The sequence below is a fragment of the Marmota flaviventris genome, chromosome 8 (assembly GCF_047511675.1).
Source record: "Marmota flaviventris isolate mMarFla1 chromosome 8, mMarFla1.hap1, whole genome shotgun sequence".
NCBI lineage: Eukaryota > Metazoa > Chordata > Mammalia > Rodentia > Sciuridae > Marmota > Marmota flaviventris.
In genome coordinates, this window is record NC_092505.1 from 50,413,741 (window position 1) to 50,435,869 (window position 22,129).

A 22,129-nucleotide genomic window follows, 5' to 3' on the forward strand; every position below is an offset into this window, starting at 1 on the left:
GAGAACTAGAAATTCATTATCAGAATAACTTGCACTCTGGCATCGCACCAAATAATTTCAAGGCAATTCAGGTATGTGCCTCAGTTTATTGTCCCACAATCTTTTAGACTTCAAGGCAAAATGTAATTTCATTAAATTATACTATTTAGTTGAACATGATATCTCACATATGTAATCTCAACCACTTGGGAAGCAAGAGGATTACAAGTTTGAGGTCAGCCAGGCCACTTATAGAGAACTTGTCTCAAAAAATTAAAGGGCTAGGGATGTAACTTAGCCCAGAGAGCCCCTGGGTTCAATCCTGGGTTCAATACTGCACACACAAAAAAATAAAGGTGTAATGTTTAATGTTTCCCAATCATGGGGTACTTATCACTCCCCCCCCCCCCTATTTTAAGTAGTTTCATGGGAACATCTTCTTACACAAATAGATCAGTTTTAAATTGATTTCCTAAGGACAGTGTTTCTCAAAGAGTGGTCCTCTATCCTCTGTGACTGAATCACTTGAGGAGCTTAAGATTCCCAGGCCCTGTCCAGACCTAGGCTGGAGCTTAAGAACCTATATTTGAATATCAGAGCTTTAGGGTACACATTTCACAAAGTGTGATGGTTAAAACATTAGGCCTATGAAATGGCTCTCTTCACACGTGGCCAGGCTGTCCTTGGGAAAGACTGTGGTGGTGAAAGTGTATACAGTCCTTTGTTCTGGTGGTGGGGTTAGAAAACCCTGTTTTCCACAGGAGATTCCAAGGGCTAAGATATCTGCAGGAGAAGAGGTAGAGGGATAGAGGGAAAGGTCAAATCCAGAGTAGATAGGTAGAACTTGCCAGGCTGTCCTGAAGGCAGATGTCAGTTGGAGTGGGCTCAGATCCAGTAACCTGGGACTCAGAAACTGGGTTCTAGTGGTACAGAGGACTCCGCAGTAACCTGCAGATGTGTAGACAGTTCTTAACACCATTCTCAACATGCCAGTATCCCTGTCCCACCTACTGCACCTCATTAGCCTGTAGTTAATGGAAGTTAGAGATAATTTAGCTAAAAAACTATAATCTTAGAACTTTGTTGACAGCAGCTGGGTTCCAATTCAAAACTAATAGAGCCCTATGTGCTTGTGTGAGGCCCAGGGTTTCACACCAGCAAAACAAACAAAACAAAAAATCAATGGAGAAGACAGTTGGACAAAACACTTTGGGAACATGAGCAAGTGTGATTGCGAGGAAGGAAAGAAGTAAGCAGGTTGGGAACGGAGGGCCAGGGAATTGTTGTTCTTCATAAACTTGGTCGGATCTGATTTTCTTTTTTAAACCACGCACCTGTATTATATTTATTTCAAAAATTTTTTAGTGTACTTAAAGAATGGTTTACAGTGCAGGCTAAGTCTGTTGATTGGTCCTAACTACACTAGGAACCAAAAAATAACTATGTGACTAACTCCCTAAAAACTCAGAGGAGACAGACTGACAGCAGCTACCAGCCGCTGGTGGTCTCCCGGGCCGCGGCTGCGCTGGCCGGAGCCCGAAAGCCGCGGACTCCGCGGGGGCGGGACTCGCACTCCCCTCGGGAGACGGTGGCTGCGGAGTGCGCACGCGCAGGGCTGCGCCTCTTCCCCTCTTCCCGGAAGTACGAGGTGAGTGGTTTGAATGGGCTACCTGCTGTCTGCCGGTGGCCGGTTCTCCCAAGAGGTAGGCGTGGGGAGACGTGGTTCAGTTCCCACTCATATGGACAATGGGCCACCACCCTTCTTTTGGGGGAGGCCATCGACTGGCCCTCAGGCGGTTGTGAACGATCCCCCTGGGGACTGACGAGAGAAGGCGCTCTGCAGGAGACAGACCCCTCAGCCGTCACAGCTGCAGACCCTGAGTGAGGACTAGCAAGAGGAGACCTGAGCCTCCTGCCAGTACCCAGCGCTGATGGAAAATGCCCTAGGGAATTGGGAGGGCGTGCCGAATTCTCCAGGCAATCAATCAACGGAGGTTCTTGAAACTTAACGCTGGTTAATGACTTGCCCTGCTGGAAAGGAGCAGTCCCGAATGTCCCATGGTTTGTTTGGCTTTAAGGTTAGGTATCAAGAAAAAGCAGATTAGACTTCTAAGTAATTTTATCTAGTATCGTTCTTGAACTTCTTAAGATCGTCCCTCTCACATGATGACTCTTGAATACTAGGAGAGGCATATGTAAACTTCTTGAAGAGTTCTTCCTGGGCACTGCAGTATAGCTTGGGTTCATTCAAAACAGCCACCTCTGCCAGGGCATTGACCTTAACTTCAGAAAAAACAAAGTCGAAGAGAATAGGTCAGTGCCTGCATAGTTGGAAAATTTGAAGGAGAATGGTAAAGGGCAGAAAAAGGAGTGCAGAGAATTTGGGAAGTATGGTAATGGAGTGTGTGTGTATGTATGTGTGTGTGTGTGTGTGTGTGTGTGTGTGTGTGTTTTGAGGGTGGAACCCAGGGCCTTGCACATGCCAGTCACATACCCCAGCACCAGTATTCATCTTAAATGGATATCTTCAAGGCATATCTGAAATTTGTCTTTAAAATTATGTTTCTTTTCTGAGCGTTTATAAAAATGTCCGTTTGTCTGTGGGAAACATACTAACTGGCATATTCACAAAAAAAGAAAAAAGGAAATAAATCTAACCTAGCTTTCATTTTATAAATGAGGAGACTGACCCAGAAAGGGAAATGACAAATATTACACTGAATCAGACCTGGGAAATGGAGCCTCATCATACTCCTTGGCCCAATGCCTCTCCTTAAACTATAGCTCATGTCTACTGTAACAAACATGATGTGAATATATCATCAGATGATGCATTTACTGAATTATCAGAGGGACATAAGAAAACTAGTTCTTCAGGCTCTATACAGGCTCTTTAGAAAATTAGAGTCATCAGAACTCTCCCTAAGTTATACAAACTTCTTTGGCAGATGAAATCTCTGTTTTTGTTTTCTTTAGATGAGTTTAAGCAGGGGCTGGATAATCACTTATTGTGGTTATTCTTAAGGAGATCCAAATCTCTGAAATCCCTTCCATCTGTGGATCTGATTCTTTGGTTTCACTGTCTTTCAGCACATGTGTCCAAAAATATAGGGAGGAGGGAAACTAATCACTCTTCAAAATCTGCTGTTAGTCAGGTATAATGCACTTCATTTATGTTAATTCACTTAGTCATTACCGTAAGCTTTCTAGGGAGGTTTCCTAGTCTGCCTTAAGAGTTCACAAAGGTTAGGTAACATGCTTTGGGCCATGTAGATAATAGGTAAGACAATTAAGACATATTACACCATCTCTTCTCTGGATAGGATGGTTGCATGGTTTGTTCCCAGCCCTTCCAATGGAGGTAATTCTTTGCACTGCTTAGTGGGTCCTCAGGGCAAGGACCTTCCATAGTCTTTGTGGCCAGAGTAATAGCTAAAAATGAAGCTGCTCTCCTACTAGGAGAAAGTCGTTTTGGTTGGTACCTCTTTACAAAGGTCCTGGGGTTCTAGAGCTTTGCATACAGGCAGGTTCTCACTAAACAGTAAAGCCAAACTTTACTTCCTAAACTCCCAGGGTGGTTTACTGTGGATGAAGAGACTTGAGACAATCTGGGACCATAATGATAGTAACTGGTTTGTGAAGAGAAAAGACTGGGATGATAGGATATAGGGAGATAAATAACATCTGGAGCTGAAATAGTTTGTGCTACTCCAAGGCAGCAAGATCATTTAGTGTTCTTGAGAATGGCCATTCCTATGAGGACTCAAGGGATTCTGATACCCCAGGGAGCATGATCCAATCTCCCTTTGAGAAAATGTTTGTGAGTGTGTGTGCACATGCTAAACATGAACTTCAGAAATGTCATCCTATCCCTATGCCTTCTGCTTTTCTAAAGCTGATCCCTCCTCCTGCTTGCGGTTACCACTCAATAGTCTTTAAATGAAACACGTTCCCCATGTTCACTCCATACATGACTATACATTTCTGTTTCCTGAAAAGCTGTGGCAATAGAAGTAAAAGACTCACTGAGTATCTGAGCCCCTGAGCAAGTCAGTCACCCTTTGGTATCTTCCATGGCTAGCATCAGCCACAGACTGAAGCACCCACTCCCTAGCCTCCATGCTCCAGTTCCTTTCCAGTGTCTTCTACCCTCTACAATCCACACTGCACCATCAACTAGATTCCACCCTTCCCTGCCCCCAGGCTTCTACCATTTCACTTACTGGCATGTTCCCTTCAACTTCCTTTGCTTTGGGCCTCTATTCACCTCTTCCTCCTCCTTCAAAGTATAGCTACATTGGCTAAGACCCCACAAAACAAAGTTGCCTTTAGCAATCGTTCTTTGATAAGACAACCAGGAACCCAAAGCAGATAAATGGAATAAATAAAGTAGCTTTGAGTTTTCTGCTAGTTCAGAGGTCACCCAGGGGATTAGGATCTATGCAGAGACCTGTGGAACCAACCCACTTTCCCAGCACCCCCTTCCTCCTGCTGCTGGGACTTGCACATGCCCTTAGGAGAAACTGGGCAGCTGCAGCTGAGTCACAGGTCACTGTGAGCCAGCCATCAGCAGAGCTGTGTTTCTTGGCATTTATCCCAGACCCCCTCATGGCAGACTTCTGTGGCTCTGCTGGGATTCTGACTTACCACTATATTCCAGTGTGAGATGCTTTGATTCACTCAGTTAAATTTTATTCACTCTAGTGGTTCCGACCTTAGCCCCATTCCCTTCACCTTTCCCCTTACATGTGATCACACTACCAATCTTCTTCAAATGGGGTTACTGTGCTTGAATTAACATGTCCCAGCATACCTATTACCCTCTGTATGCTCTCAGTGACCTCCTAAAGCACACAGTGCCCCTCACCTGTAAACCCTGCCTCCGCACACGCGTTGCCAGGCTGGAGGAAGTTCTCTTGCTTTTCATTCTTCGAAAAGACCAATAAAAACCCATTCTTTTGTTTTTTTGCTTGTGCTTGCCATACCACTGATCTCACAGATACTTGGTTGACCAAGCAGTCCTATGGATAACTTCCAGCAGATACTGGAGGGCAGAAGCCAGGGCTTGCAGGACAGGCTCTGCTGAGGTCCAAACACATGAGCTATTTGTTAGGTGAACTCATTCCTGGCATCCAGCAGATACTGAGTTTACAGTTGCATTTCATGGGAATAGAGGGAAAGGAAAGACAGGAAAAGAGGGCCCATTGTCCTTTGGATGAAGGCTTATCTTTACAAAGCAGGAGCCATCTGTGAGCTTCTAATCTTCAGAACAAATGGCATATCCAGGTCTGTCCATAGAACCCACAATCTTAGATTTATTCTGAGCCAGGTAGACCAGCCACGCTCAGCTCCAGGTTCCTCACTTCCCTGGGCAGCTTCTTCAGTGGCTTAAATCCCTGCTATGGGTGTCACTGTAGGTCCGATCTCTGCTCAGTTTTACTGATGAATGCCTCATCCTGGTCTTTGAGCTGATGGACTGGTTTTTAGAAGATACTAATCAGCAGAGCTCAAGTCTACTGTCGTCGAAGAGCCCCTCGGCACCTGGAATCTGAAGGTCTCCATGTTGTCATTGTTCCTTTCAAAATTGACATCTTCAGGATCCCACTGTGAAGAAAAGACACAAAGATATTTTGGTGGGACAGGTCCTTTCAATCTATTACTATCCCGCACCCTAAACAACAACTCAATCTTAGTTCTGACACAGGCAAAGATAAGGACAACTGGGCGAGGTCAAGTTAACCAGGCCTCTGTTTCCTGCACCTAAAGGGAGCAAGTACACCTTTAAATCAAGGAATTAATGAACCATTACCCTGAACAGACCAGCCCCATTTCCCTTGCCACCTCCTTTCTACTGTCCCCCATATTCAGCAAATTCTTATCTAGTGAGTCTGAGACACGATCCCTTTATCTTGAAAATGTCTACCTCCATGCCTAATTCATTCTTGGAAAAGACCAATAAAAACCCATTCTTTGGTTTTTTGGTGATGCTAAGAATTGAACCTAGGGCCTCATGTGTACTAGGCAAGCATTCTGCTGGTGACCTATAGCCCCTCTTTTTATTTTATGTATTTTATTTTGAGACAAGGTCTTGCTAAGTTGCCTGGGATGGCCTAGAACTTTTCATCCTCCCACCCCAGCCTCCTGAGTAGCTGGGATTGAGGCAAGTGCCACCATACCTGGCCTCAACCCACTCTTGAGAGGAAATACCTCCTCTGGCAGGAAGCCTGCCTTGGCTGTGTTAGCCCAGTGAGCTTGCACCTGCTCCTTTCTTAGTATTACATCTGCTACTCATCCGTACCTGCACATGGATGGCCTCAGTCTTTCTTTGGACATCTGCCTTGTTCTCTTAGGGAGATGATGAACTCCTGAAGAGCAGGGCTCTCACTTGGTGTTTCCTCTCAGTTTGAGGTCCAGAAGATTTGTTAAAAATAAACACTTCAGCCACTGTGCCTGGTATAAGTGCATGTCTGCAATCCCAGCAGCTTGGGAGGCTGAGGCAAGAGGATTATGAGTTCAAACCCAGCCTCAGCAACTTAGCAAGGCCCTAAGAGACTTAGCAAGACCCTGTCTCAAAAAATAAAAGGGTTGGGGATGTGGCTCAGTGGTTTAAGTGCCCCCAGGTTCAATCCCTGGCACTGAAAAAATAAACATTTAAAACCCAATTCAGAATGGTGGGCACTGCCAGTTAATATTTCATAATCTGACTCAGATAAGTATGGAAAATTGAAATTTTCAAGGGTAAGGGTAAAAAGTTAAAAAAAAAGCTGGAACATAGCCTTTATGAAGGTATTTGCAGATGATGGATTAGAGAGAGAACTTTGCACATGGTCAAGACCCAAGGGATTCTTAGTGCTACCCTTGATGTTCTAGCTCCAGAGGCAAGTGGGGACTGGGCCAAGTCTTCCTTCTGTCACAAACTTGCTTGCTCTTCTTTGGGCCTCAGTTTCTCTGTACATAAGCTGAGGGTTGGATCAACAATTAGATAATAAGACCTCTTCCATTTCTGAGCCTCTATGACTGATGATTTTGAGCCATGAGGTCACATTTGACAGTACTGGGAAACACAGAAACAAGCAACAGTGATGGAAAATGTGGCAGACTAGGCTGGATTATGTATTTGGACAGAGGTCATAGACCCCAGATTTATGTCTGACAAAGACACTCTGCCAGATGTTCAAACTTGAGCTGAATCAAACAGTCTAGTTCTTAGAGGTCCCAAATAAGGTCTCCCAAATAACATCCATGTCATGCCAGTTAAAAAACACACATTATGTCTCTGTTTTGAAAAGAAAAGCTGGTTCAATTAGAAATTCACTGATAATAATTGAACCAACTTCTATTACTTGATGATTTAAAAACCCATCATGTTAAAAAGACCCCAGTGACCCTATAGGCCTGGGGATGAGCTGGATTAGTTGATGCAGTTCTGCCCGCTGTAACAGCCACTCCTGGTGTGAACTCCTTATTTACTTGTGGTTATAGACTTGGCTGGACACCTTTAAGTAAATTCTTCCCTGATGTTATCAAAGATTCCAAGTAAAAGAGCTGGCTGGCCAGCCTCTGTGACCCACTTGCCCAGTGGCACAAGTATGGGCCCATTCCATTCTCAGAGGATGGAAGTGTGCTCTCTGATGAAGGCTGTTTTGGAGCTGAAGCCTGGGTCCTACATCAGAGTTCTCAGAAGGTACTCTGGACCAACCCCACCAGAAGGACCTGGGCTACTGTTCAAACAGACTGATGCTGAGGACTCACCTCAGCTCCTACCTGCGGTTTGGCATTTTAACAAGTTCCTATGATATTTCTTAGATGCTCTGATGTTTGAGAACTATGGCTCCAACTGCTGAAATGACTTCTTAAAAGTTATTCTTGCTAATCCTGACCAAATCAGCTGCTCGCAAACAGAAACAACCTGCCACTTTGATCAAGTGAACTCTTTGAAATGAACTAGGTATTAGACAATATTTTAAATCCCTTTCTTTTGAATAATATGTTTTAAGACTTCATTTATTGCCACAACTGTAATCTCAGGGGCTTGGAGGCTGAAGTAGGAAAATCACAAGTTCAAAGCCACACTCAGCAATTTGACAAGACCCTCTCTCAAAATAAAAAATAAAATGGGCTGGGGATGTGGCTCAGTGGTTGAATGCCCCTGGGTTCAATCTCTGGTACAAAAAAAAAAAAAAAAAAAGAAAAAAAGAAAAGAAAAGAAGGAAGGAAACACAAACAAACAAAAAACCAACTTCATTTTCTCCCGCATGGTACTCGGGATTGAATCCAGGGCCTCATACATGCTAGGCAAATGTTCTACCATTGGGCTATATCCCCAGCCCTATTTATTTATTTTTTTATTTTGAGACAGGGTCTTGCTAAATTGCTGAGATTGGACTTGAACTTGTGAGCCTCCTGCTTCAGACTTCCAAGTAACTGCGATTAAAGGTAGTGCCACTGTGCCCAGTTAAAACTTCACTTTAAGTAATAAAAATATTGTGGGAAACCAGTCATAAAAATAATTTGAACAAAAGATAATGCATTTATTCTCCTCTCAGAAACCATCCTGGGAGATGACAGGCACAGGCAGTTGTCATAAAACACGTGCTCATCTGCTACTGCGAGGCAAAGATGGCATGGTGACAGCAACCAGGTGCCCCAGGTCTCAGAAAGACAAATGTGTGGAACTGTTTATCCTATCAGCTGCTGCAGCCATGTCACACCAGCACTACCATTGGTGACCTACGGCGACTCTCGCTTGCTCATAGGCCCTGTTCCAATCCATGGATCTTCACTGGGTTATGCCTGTTTTCTGAGTCCCTAGTGGATAGTATGGGCTTATGTGAATACCCCCAAAGCAAAAGACTCTGAACTAAGAGAGCCCGGCTAGTCCTCAAACTTGTCTCTTGCTTTTTACATCTTTTTTTTTTTTAATGGATTTTGTCATGTGCCATCATCCGAGAGCCTCTAACAAAAACAAAAGCTGAAATCAAGCCATAGAAGTCCCTCCTGGAAGAGAGAGACAGCATGATTGTCCATACCTGCTCCGAGTTTAGGGCCTCCCAATACTTCTGCTGCAGGATAAAAAGAGAGACAGAAAAATGTTGGACTGATTTTGCTATCATCACACAGCACAGCAGAGCAGAGCTCAGTGCCAGCCCATCTGCTCAGGGAGCCAGGAGACAGACCCTCAGATGGTTTAGAGGCAAAGGGACAGCCAATTTCAGCAAGCAGAAAAGCAGCAGTTATTAGCAGTGACAGGTTAGTTAAATGATCAAAAGAATAATCACGATTACTAAAAAGGGTTGCAGGCCCTGGGAAAAATGACTGTAGAGATTTTTAAATTAATATTACTATAAATTAGTGTTATTAGGGACAGTAATAATAATAATAAAGCTAACCACATGGCTGAGATGATTCAACACAAACCCATAAAACTAAGAAAGAGAGATGCAAATAAAATCCCCACCTTGAAATACGGGGTGTTTGCTACCAGCCAAGATTCAGTTTTAATCAGCATTTACTGCAGGGTTGGTTCTACTCCAAGCCTCAAGTATGTCTGACTCAAGTTCCTGGAGCACGGGCACCAAGGTCAGCGCTCCCTCTTCCAGCGCGCCTGCGCAGCCTGGGAGCCCTGTATTTCTGACACAGAGCTGGGGACTGCAGACGTGTTAGGCTGATCTGTGAAATATCTGTTAACCTTACTAGCTGCCAATATGAACTGTGCACAAGATCTGGGGTCACTGTCACATGAAAACAAAGACTCTGCTGTTCAACTCCTTCAAATTTTCATTTCAAACAGCTTCTTTCAATCACACAGAAAAGTAAAAGAGTAATCTAATGAACACTAATGGATAAATCCATTTTATTTGATCTAGTGCCCAAATCTTTTCATTTGCTAAAGTATTTTAAAGTAAATAATTTCATTTGTAACTACTCTAGAATGTATCTCATAGATAAAGACTCATTTTTAAAAGTTCTAAGCATAATGCTGTGATTATATCTAGCAAAACCAGTGGCAATTCCTTAGCATTCACTTTTTTTTTAAATTTATTTTTTAGTTGTAGTTGGACACAGTATCTTTATTTTATTTATTTATTTTATGTGGTGCTGAGGATGGAATCCAGGGCCTTGCAGGTGCTAGGTGAGCGCTCTACCGCTGAGCCACAACCCGAGCCCCAGCATTCACCTTTTTTGAGGGGTGGGATGTTGTGGATGAAACTAGGGTCTCATAGATGTTAATAAGCACATGCTTATTACCACTGAGCTACACCCCCAGCTAGCATTACTCTTTTGCCGACATCTGCTGCAGGAACATAAACTGAACATAAATGGTGTTTCCACAGCACCACAAAAAAACAGAAATGCGGATGATGTAAAGTAGGGGTTGAAAAAGTTCAATAACTTACAAAGGTCATGGAAATAGAGAAATGATTTATTTATCCACTGGGGGTTGAACTCAGGGGTGCTTTACCACTGAACTACATCCCCAGTCTTTTTTATTTTTTAATTTTGAGACAGAGTCTTATTACATTAGTGAGGGTCTCACTAAGTTGCTGAGGCTAGCCTCCTCATCCTTCTGAGTTGTGGAGATCACAGGTGTGCACCACTGCACCTGGTGGCTAATAAGAGAAATTAAATAAAAATACTAACCTTCACCTTTCTGGGAAAATACAGGTATTCATGCAAAATGTAAATGGTAATTTATGATTATTACAGTTAGTGTATATTTGTTTATTTAAAAAAATTACTAAATACAATATGGTGTCCTGGATTGTAGCCTAGAATAGAAAAAAGAACATTGGTGGAAAAACTGGTGAAATCCAAACAAAACCTGTGGTTTAGTTAAAAGTAATGTACCAGCGCTAATTTCTTAATTTTGATAAATGTAGGAAGGTTATGTAAGCGAATATTAGGGAAATTTGGCAAAGGGCATAAAGGAATTCTGTACTAATTTTTGAAACTTTTCTGTACACCTAAAATTATTCCAAAATAAAAAGTTTATTTAAAGCCAAACAAATAAGAAAGCAAACATAAATAGGTTTTGAGTTCCCCAAGTGGATTGAAATAAAACTTTAGAACTGCCTTTAAAAATCTCCATCATGGGGGCTGGGGTTGTAACTCAGTGGTAGAGCACTTGCCTTGCATGTGAGGCACTGGGTTTGATCCTCAGCACCACATTAAAAAAAGGAACCAAACCAAACAAAATGAAGGTATTGTGTCCATTCACACCTAAAAATAAATAAATAAATAAACCCCCAGCAATTGGAGAAGAGTGCCCTCTAGTGGAGATAGTAGTCAGGATTTTTTTTTTTTTTTTAATGTTAAACTGTTTCAAATGAATTATGATAATATCTGAAGGGACAGTTACCCCAAGTCTTTTTAAGTGAGGTCTCTTCATCTCCCCAAAACTGTATAAATAACATTTTATAGTCTTTTACATGCTTGAATAACAAAATGTAAGCCAGGCACAGTGATGTGCTCCTGTAATCCCTGCTACTTGGAAGATTGGGGCAAGAGGATCACAAGTTTGAGGCCAGCCTCAGTAACTCTGCAAGGCCACATCTCAAAATAAAAACTAAAAAGGCTGGGGATGTTATTCAGCGGTTCAGTGCTCCCTCCGCCACATCTCAAGTTCACTCCCAGAACCGAAAAAAAAAAAAAAAAGCAAAAATGTGTTTATCATAGATAAATTTTCAAAAAACACAAGTTCCATAATTCTATCCCTAAAACAGCACTTCTATGAACTGTTACTAAACAGACCTCTGAAACATATATAATAATATATATTTCTAATGAAATATAATTAAATTATTCACATAGTTTTTCTCCCGCTATATATAACAAGCATTTCCACATTTTCTCTCTCTCTCTCTCTCTCTCCTTTTTTCCTGAGCTGGGTCCTTGCTGTGTTGCCCAGGATGGCCTCCAGCTTCTGGGCTTTAAGTTGTCTTCCTGCCTCCAGAGTAGCTGGGACTGCTCCAGCTGGCTCCACATATTCTTAACTTGTGTCCAGGACCATCGTCTCTGTGAGCTACAGCATGTGGCATTTCAATTCACTTCTTTCTTTTTTGTGTGTGCTCTGGGGATTGAACCCAGGGGAACTTAATCATGGAGCCACATCCCCAGCTAAGCTTTTAAAATATTTTATTTAAAAACAGGGTCTTTCTAAGTTGCTAAGGGCCTTGCTAAGTTGCTGAGGCTGGCTTTGAACTTGTGATCTTCCTGCCTCAGCCTCCTGAGCCACTAGGATTCCAGGCATGGGCCAGCACCCAGGGCAACTCACTTCATCTCTACAAGCTCACTTTCCCATGCTTGTGGAAGCAGCACCCTGCAGCTCTGGTCTACACAGCGTGTGGCAACATTTCTTTCATTCCTGAGGAATCGGAGGTGTGGCTAAGTCACTGAGGAAATAAGAGTCACTGTCTTAAATTCAAGCTGGTGGATCCTCAGAGACCATCTGTCCAGCTCCTTCCTCCTGCATCTGCGGAGAAATGACCTTCCCCAAGGCTGGGAGGGGAGATGGTGCTAGACTTGGCAGAGGTCATAATGTTTTCATGGCCAACTACACACCAGCTTCAGCTCTCCCAGATTCCATTAAACCAACTGCCTTTTGACCAAGTCCCTTTAAAACATTACAGAAAAAAAAAAACCTCATCTCTCTATTTTTATTATTTATTTATTTATATTGGGGGGTGGGCTGGAGGTTGAACTCAGGGCCATGACCAACGGGGTGAGTGTTCTGCCACTGAACTACACGCCAGTCCTACTTTTAAAGTATATATAAATATACAGCGCTGGGGCTGGGGCTCAGTGGTAGAGCACTTGTCTCACATGTGTGAGGCACTGGGTTCGATGCTCAGCAATGTATATAAATAAACAAATAAGACAAAGGTTCATCAACCACTAAAAGAAATTAAAAATATATATATACAACCCAAATTATTAAATATATACAAATTATACAATATACATAAACACAAATTATTAAATATATAAAACCCAATTATAAATATTGTCTAATTAGCCAACACCATGGACGTACTCTGCATCACCCAGGGCTTCACCCCCCAACGGGCTGTATCTCCTCCTCCCTACCTGCTCTATTTCTTGCTCACTCTTCCTTCCTGGGATGTTGTAGAGGGAAAGAACTGGGATGTAAGAAGGGAAATGTTCCAGAGGCCCTGAAGTGCTCTGTGCAAGGGCAAAACATGAACCCATGGCTGGTTGGTTTGACCATGCAAATCCCTCTCCATTCAGGTCTGCACAGGTCTTTCCTGAGCAGGATCAGTGACAGTGAAGTTCTGACCCCTGTGGACAGACCTCCTTTATTGAGAGGACACAGTGTCCTTGGAAATACCCCAGGGTTGGAAGGAAAGGCCTACCAGGTCAGTGGAATTGGAAATACTCTAGAGACCACAGAGGCGGGGAGGGTTCTGAGTGGAGCTAGGCAGACTCAGCAACCAGGTTAGCAAGGACACTGGCAGAGTATGCTTTTGAGTTGCCCATTTGTTTTCCTGAGAGAAGCCTGTCCAAGAACTGACCCACATAATCACCCTCTGCCTGCCTCTTCCAACATACACCTTCCACTTAGGGTTCTGTTGCGAGGTGGGCCCTGAAGATGGCCCAGTCCAAAGCTGGAGTTTCACCATGGCCTCTGGGTGGACAGCGCTCTGTTGCATTTCAAAGCTCCTTCACATCTGACTTTGGCCAAGCCTCCTTTACCCTCTGGGGCTCATCATCTCCACTCCAGACCAGGTTGTGAAAAATGAATGGGTGGTGCCCAGTTCTTCAGCCATACAGGCCAGAGCCAGTATCTGAGCTCAGACCCTCCACTTTCTGCATTTTCCATGGCAACAAGTGTGGTGCCTTGGTAATCTTGCAAAGAGCTGGCAGCACTCCCATTGGACCCATCCAGTCCCTCTGTCATATGGGAGCCGGGTCTCATGATTCCCATTTACAGAGGGAGAAACTACAACTTGAGAAGTCCTGTGCAGGCCCAAGCCCCAGACAAGCCCCTGCATGCACCCCACTCCTGGGCCACTGTTCTTTCCCTTACATAGCCAAGGTTCCCCTTGGGGCCAGTGAAGTCTTTTCCCTACCCAAGGGGAACCGGCTGCCCCACACGTTTCAGGATAGACTATGTTGTGCTGGTTCTGAGGGCAGGTGCCCTCACCTCCCCAAGGAGGAAAAAGACCTGTGGAGGGCAGAAGCCACATCTTTAACTTGATTCCTGACCTTTGCTGCCTCTTGGCATGTTCTAATTTCCTTCTTCATGCTTACATAAATTTTCTTCTAAAATTGGCAACCTGCCCTGGTACTGGGGATTGAACCCAGGGGTACTCTACCACTGAGATACACCCCCAGTTCTTTTTGTTTTTTATTTTGAGACAGAGTCTTGCTAAGTTGCTGAAGCTGGCCTCGAACTTGGGATCTTCCTGTCAGCCTCCTGAATCAGATCACACCTGTGTGCCGCCACTCTCGGCTTAAACTTAGCACTTTCATAGTCATTTCTCTGTCTTTTTCTCCTAAAAGAATGATTTGGCTTTAAGAATGGCACATGTCCAAGGGAATCTGTCCTGGTCAGCTGGTTCTGAATGTGGTTTGGAGACAGAATAAGCAGTCTTGGTTACCAAGAGCCTGAGGCACAGAATTAGTGAGGACACTTGACCCTCTTCCGACACAGCAGTCTGGCGTTCAGCCCTGTTCTCATGCCACACACACACAATGCTGCATGCATTCGATGTGCACCCTTGTGCACACACACACACACACACACACACACATGGCTGCAGAAGCTCCTGTCCTGGACATCTTTGCTGTGCACACTTTGTGCCAGTGACAGAAACAGCTCCTTACAGAATTCCTACACAGCTTACAGCAGGCCTGTGCCATTGCTGGGAACCCAGAAGGAACAGATTAACTCACTGCCATAAACACTCTTTGGTCACAAGGCTGGACTCTGTGTGTTCTAGAATCCCACAGTCTAAAAGACAGAAGAAAAGAATAAGAAGCCGTCGAAAGCCACACCACAGGAGCAGCAGTGCTGGGTCCTCTGCAGTTTCCCAAGTCTCTACACTCACACCCTCACCGTGCTTTAGGTCAGCACAGGGGGACACAACACACACATCTTTAGCAGTTCCGGTGCTGGGGAAGGTCGGCCCTGCACTCAGATGGCTTCCTGGAAAGTGACAGGCCACTCCTGTAAGCCCTGCTACTATTTTCTTTGACCTCCCACTTGTGGACTCAGACTCCATGAGCTCAGTGACCCTTTCTTTTTTTTGGCGGGGGGTACCAGGGATTGAACTGAGGGGCACTCACCCACTGAGCCACATCTCCTGCCCTATTTGGTATTTTATTTAGAGACAGGTTTTCACTGAGTCACTCAGTGCCTTGCTTTTATTGAGGCTGGCTTTGAACTCCTGACCACTGGGGTTACAATGACCCTTTGTCAGCAGCTGTTCAGTGCACCCTTTGGACAGCTATGCCAGGACCGAGGCGGCCCTTGTGCTGGACGGGTGGGTGATGGTTGAGTGAGTGGATCTACGGTCTGCGGAGGGTGTACCTCCTGGAAGGTATCTGGAAACTACAGGGCCCAAGAAAATGGCCTCTCTACATGGCTGTTGGTCTCACTGGGGCTCTTAAACCATTCATCTGGTACCCTGGTCGATCCAGCCCGTGGGATCTTGACAAAAACAATCCAAGCTGTCCCTCCATGGTCCTGTCTCATTCCTCCCTGGATTTATTTGTAAATCCCAATGTTTTACCCTCTGTTATTTAGGACATTCAATGGGAATAATGGATAACAGACATGGCCTGCAAAGCCCCCTGGGTACTAGTCCCTTCAAGGCATTGGAGTGCAGTGGGCAACGTGGGAAGTTTCAGAGTGGATGACACTGGGTTCAAACCCCAGATCTGCCTTCTCTTCTCCTTTCTTTCCTTATTCTCCTCATTTTCGTGTGGCTAATTAAACTCCTCTACTCCTAGTCTCCTGCTTCAGGGCTGCTTATACAAAGTCCTGGTGAGTCTTCACTGTACCACCCCGTGCCCAGCACTTTGGCAAGCACCTTACTTCCTTGCGAATGGATTTGGAGACGCTTTGTGAACTGAGTGTGTGGAGACGCTGTGCTGCTGAGACCCGCCTGTCCCCCACTCCCCCTGCGCACCACAGGATGTGGTGCTCAGGACAGGGGCACACGGCCGAGAACAGGACATCAAAACCTGGCCTCAGAGGTCAGTTATGAGATGATCAAGGACCTTAGGGGATGGACACATCACCTCTGAGTCCAGAATAGCTCCCAGGCCCCTGGGCCTGGACAGTGGGAGTCGGGAAGCATTCACTTGTCAACCCAAAGGGTCAAGGAGAAACCCAGGAGGTCAGTAAGAGGCAGACCACGGAAGCCAACCTCAGTGGAGTCCAGGGCAGAGGGCAGAGGCATGGGTAGGCAAGAGTGGGGAGAGATGCCCTAGGTTACCTGAGTCCAACACCATGAAATATGTGAATTCTGCAAGAGAAGTCACAAACCACAGAAGTAATACCTAAGCCCTGACATTGATTTCTACAGTTTCATCTTGTCACACTCCTAAAAGGAGTGTGCGTGAGGCAGAGGATCAGATTGTGGCCAATTTACCAAGCAGGCTGGGCAGGCTGGGGCCTATGTGTCCTCAGGTATTCTCCCTTTCAATTTGGGCCTTCAGAACACATCTGCTGAATGAGCCACCAGATGGCCAGCTGAGGGGGACTTGTTAACCATCTGCTGAGCCCCTCCTCTCCACAAGCCAACCAGGATCTCCAAAAATACTACTTCCAAAACCCAGGTGGCATATCCATCATGCCCAGTCCCACATTGGTTGAGTGGGCTTAATTTTCTTCTTTACTTTTTTTTGTTTTCCAAATTTTATACCAAAAACATATATTACGTTTATTTCTTTATTTAGAGACAGGGTCTCACTCGGTTGCTCAGGCTCAAACTGAAGAGCTCAGGCGACCCTCTCGCCTCAGCCTCCTGAACAGGTGAGCGGTGTTACTTTAAAAACAGAAGCCCTGATGGATCACACACCCAGCCTCCTGCTCGCACACTAAACAATCAATACTGGGAGCGTCACAATTCCATTTGATCCGCTAGTGTGTGTGTGGTTAAGGTGAGGTTATCTCTTTATAGGAAGGGCCCTGGTGGCCTGTCTACAGTGCATTTATGTTTTAGGGTGTGAAGCAGAAAGACTGCAGGGGAGAGGCCGGGGGGACTGGGCTTCTGATTGTTCCTTTTACCATGGACAAAAGCATCATTTCCACTTGCTTAATTTAAGAGTGTGACCCTGTATCCTAGGAACTGACATATTTTAAACAACAGATTTATAAAAATGGAGAGAAAATAGAGTAAAACAACAAGGACTGCAAAACAGAGAAATGGCCAAACCAGCCACAAGGACAGATGTCGGAATTTTCAGTTTCCCTATTCAGTTCTCGCCTCAGCCGAAGGTGGGCAGCAAGACACAGAGCGAATGCTGTTTCCACAGAGCGAATGCTGCCCGCCTCTCCCCCGAGCCTGCCCTCAGCAGCCTTCCTGTCCCTTCTCCTTAATGAATTCAGTGTCCAGATTATTCCTTCTCCCTTAGCCTTAGGCCTTGGCAGACACCGCTGTGGACCCTGGGTGTCCCACGTGTTCTGAGACTGGATCCAAGAAATACATGACATGGACTCAAAGTGGATCAGGGACTTAAGATTTAAACCAGAAACCCTGTGCCTAATAGAAGAAAAAGTAGGCCCAAATCCTCATCATGTCAGATTGGGCCCTGACTTCCTTAACAAGACTCCTCTAGCACAAGAAATAAAGTCAGGAATCAACAAATAGGATGGATGCAAACTAAAAAGCTTCTCAGCAAAAGAAACAGTCAGTGAGGTGAATATAGAGCCTACTAATTGGGAACAAGTTCTTACCACATACACATCAGATAGAGCACTAATCTCTAGGATATATAAAGAACTCAAAAATCTTAACACCAGAAAAACAAATAACCCAATCAATAAATGGGCCAAGGACCTGAACAGACACTTCTGAGAAGATGATATACAATCAATCAACAAATATATGAAAAAATGTTCAACATCTCTAGCAATTAGAGAAATGCAAATCAAAACTAAGTCAGAATGGCAGCTATTATGAAGACAAACAACAATAAGTGTTGGAGAGGATGTGGGTGAGAAGGACTGCAAATGGGTGCAACCAATAGGGAGAGCAGTATGGAGATTCCTTGGAAAACTTCAAATGGAACCACCATTGGACCCAGGTATCCCACTCCTTGGTTTATACCCAAAGGACTTAAAAACAGCATCTACAGGGACACAGCTACATCAATGTTTATAGCAGCACAATTCATAACAGCTAAACTGTGGAACCAACTTAGATGCCTTCAGTAGATGAATGTATAAAGAAACTGCGGTATATATACACAATGGAACATTACTCAGCATGAAAAGTGAATAAAATCATGGCATTTGCAGGTAAATGGATGGAGTTGGAGAATATTATGCTAAGTGAAGCAAGCCAATCCCCAAAAGCCAAATGCTGAATGTTTTCTCTGATATGAGGATGCTGATCCATAATGAGGATGGGGTGGGGGGGGACCTGGAAGGAAAACTTTAGATAGGGCAAGGGGAGGGAGGGGAAGGGAGGGGTAGGAAAGACTGTGGAATGAGAAGGACATTGTTACCCTAAGTACATGTATGAAGACATGAATGGTGTGATTCTACTTTGCGTACAACCAGAGACATGAAAAATTGTGCTCTATATGTGTAATATGAATTGTAATGCATCCTACTGTCATATATAACAAATTAGAATAAAAAACAAAAAAAAGAAATATATGACATGAACTGACACAGAAATATGACCCAAAGGGTACAGAAGTCCTAACACCAACCTAGTTCTTCATGCCCACTGTGTTCCAGAATTGAGGAATAGAGAAAGATGACAGTCACTCCACAGCTCACCAGACCACGCACACTCCAAAGTACAGGTGTGTAAGGGACTGTGTGTTCTGGGCACTCAGTGGAAGAGGCCACAGATGGGGTGGTTTCTCCCAGGAGGTGGCATCTGGATAGGATTATGAACCGTGGAAATGGGGCTAGAAAGATGAGGCCCAAAGGCCTGGGGACAAAGAAGAGTCCACGGTCAGGTCAGAGAGCTGGGTGAGGGCAGGGAAGAACAGGAGGCTGGGCAAATGGAGAAGGGCTAGAACATCACACCAAGGAACTGGACTTCATCCCAAATCAGTGGCTCTGAGTTTTGGATGTCAGGGTCCAGTATAAGTTTGATAAATCTGAGAACTTAGAATAGATAATGATTGTTTTGCCAAATGAGGCCATTAAAAACCAAACCAAATAGGTGTAGCACCACTCATCTGTAATCTCCAGAACTCTGGAGGCAGGAGGAAAGCAAGTTCAATGCCATTTTAAGCAATTTAGGAAGACCCTGTCCCAAAATAGAAAGGGCTGGGGATGCAACTCAGTGGCAGAGCACCCCTGGGTTTGGTCCCCAGTACTGGGGGTGGGGTGAGGTAGGGTAGGAACCAAACCCGAACCAAAACTCAACCCTAACTACCACCTATTATTACCATCATTTCAAAAAGGGCACTTAACACCAAAAAAGATGGAAGAACACAAAATCAGAAAGAAAGACAGTCCTTTCCTCACCAAAAAGAGACAGCTGGCCCCCTTCTGCCAACATGCCCATGGCCACCACATCGACCTCATTCTCTTTTTTTCCTCAGACAAATGGAAACTTCCTCGTTGAATGGGGCCAGAAACCATAGCTATGGGACAACTCAGACATGAGACTTGTGCATCCAAGATGGGACATGAGTTTTGCTCACAGATACAAAATGAAGCAAAGGTACTAAATAAAGTGTGCAGCCTGTGTGCTGGCACGGCAGGAGGAGCTGACATTCCCTGGGACAAAGAAAAGCTTCCATGGTCAAATGGGCTGGGGAAGCACAAAGGCTTTCTTCTTTTTTTTTTTTTGCAATGGCTGGAACAGGGCCTGGTGCATCTGGTGTACACTAGACAAGTGCGCTACCACCAAGCCACACCCCTAGCTTTTAAGACTTTTTGAGACTTTAAAAACTAGTTTATTATTTGTGCATTTGCTTCTGTAGACTCAAATGTGCAAGCGATCCCTGATGACTAGACTCCAAAACCCAGTGTTCCCCTGACCAGATTGACCATGGGGCCTTCTTCTTAGTCCCAAGATGGTTTGGGAAGCTCCTCAGGCAGACTGGCAGCAGGCAGACTGGCAGCTGTGCAGAGGCGCATTCTTTAACAGCAGGGTGAGGTTCACTGGCAAGATCAGAGAAGAGCACAGCAAGCCGGAGGAGGCAGGGTGAGTGTGGGTGAGCGACACACCCCTGCACCCGCCCGCAGGCAGACCCTGTACCTCCAGGTCTGAGTTGATGGAGGACACCTCAGAGGAGCTGCTGGAAGACACTCGGGCCCGGATGACCTGAACGGGAGGGTATGAGGGGGGCTCTTGCAGTGACGCGTCTCCTGTGCTGGTCTGTCCATCACCAGGCAGTCTCATGGCACCACAGCTTGCCTGCAAGGTGTGTGGGAAAGGGCAGGTGGGGACACTTATTTTAGTTCATTTTTGAATTGTTGAAGCATCCACACACTTCAGTTTTAAAAGATCCAAAGGGTGTGCAGTGGTCACCTGGCACCATCATCCCTTGACCACCCCGAGGCAGCCAGTGCCCAAGCTCCTGCGTCCTTCCAGATCTTACACACTCTCACACACACACAGACACACACATTTCCCATCTGCACAAATTCTAGCACAATTCATATTCTCTTACACACTTAAATTTTTTTTACTTAACAATATGCCTTGAGATAGTTCTATCTTAGAAGCCTTGGAGCTTGGGGGTACCATTGTGGGTGTTCATCATCTGTTCATCAATCCCCTAGTGGTGAAGGTTTAGGGTGCCTCTTATCCCTTGCATTTACAATCAGTGCTGACTGCAGCAAATTCCACCAGACATCCAAGATTTCAGGGTATTCAGAAGATAAATTCCTAGAGGGAAAATTAGTGGATCGAAGGGTGTGTGCATGTGTGACTTAGTCAGCTCTTGCCAAAAATGCTCTCCATCTAGGCTTTACCTTACCTATTCATGCTGTGGCAGCATACGAGAGAGCATTTGGGAGAGTTTGGAGGTAAGGGAAGAGGTAACCTGAAAGATATCTATTTATTCTCTGGCAGGGCTCACAGGGGGCTTCCTCAGAGTTCAGAGAAACTCCATCACTGGGCTTTCAGAGTCACATGGGAGTCCAGACATTCCAGGCCAAGACACAGAAGCAGCTCACCTGCTTTCTGGGCCTCAGAAGGAAATCAGCCCTAAGTCTCAGGTTCCTGATCTCTCAAAGTAGGAGGTGATCCCTGCCTGGCCTCTGTTGAAGGAGTGTCACGGGGCCCTGTGTAAATGCTCTGGACATAGGAAAAGAATGCCTGGGAGTGTTTGTCCCCAAATCAAGCAGGGCTTGGCCCTCAATGGGCTAAATGCACAGTGTCATGTGAGTCATTGGAACAGGCAGAGAAAATAAACAAAGAAATACACTCAGTGTTCAGCCCAAGAACATGGGTGAGGTGCCAGCCCTGCGGCTCTCCTCACCCGCAAAGGTGCTGAAACAGGAACCTGTGGGCAGAGGTGGGGAAGCAGGTGGCTCCCTGGCAACACGGATAAATCTTATAATCTGCTAGGGCGTGCCACATCCGAGTCAACAAAGAGGCGGAGTTTTCAAATGCTCCAAGCAAGAATGTGGCAGTTGATCTATGAAGCTCTATGCCCCTCTCTAAGCCTGGCCTGAAGGATGAGTAGCACCCCTGGCACCTCCTCAAAGTCTCCCCTTAGGATCAGCTCTTTGTTAGCAAAGAGCTGGGAAAACAAGGAGCATCCCTGTGGCCCTTATTACCCATTTCTAGATGACTGTCCAAACAGGATCCGTGTCAGTGCATATGACCAACTGGGCACCTGTCTCACCACAACCTAGCCCACTGGGGTCATCTCATTGAAAAAAGGTAAAACCAGAAAATCACTGAGCAGGTACAATATGGCAGCAGAGGAAGTGTGTTCTCTTTATAAAAGCTCAGGCCCCCAACTCAGATAGGCTTAG

General features: G+C 45.1%; 1 protein-coding gene across 7 annotated transcripts in view; it reads right to left on the bottom strand.

The window, feature by feature from the left end:
- Positions 1-48: 48 nt before the first annotated feature.
- Tmem44 (transmembrane protein 44) overlaps positions 49-22,129 on the bottom strand; it is a 47,787-nt gene continuing 25,706 nt past the window's right edge. For 4 of the 7 annotated variants that reach the window (XM_071615202.1, XM_071615200.1, XM_071615201.1 and 1 more), the window contains 3 exons: positions 20,400-20,558; positions 9,009-9,041; positions 2,270-5,583 (listed from right to left, as the gene is read on the bottom strand). In XM_071615202.1, the coding sequence (XP_071471303.1) occupies positions 5,473-5,583; positions 9,009-9,041; positions 20,400-20,558 (303 nt within the window). In that variant the 3' untranslated portion in view covers positions 2,270-5,472. The other 3 variants (XR_011708334.1, XR_011708333.1, XM_071615199.1) reach the window with 3 other exon arrangements.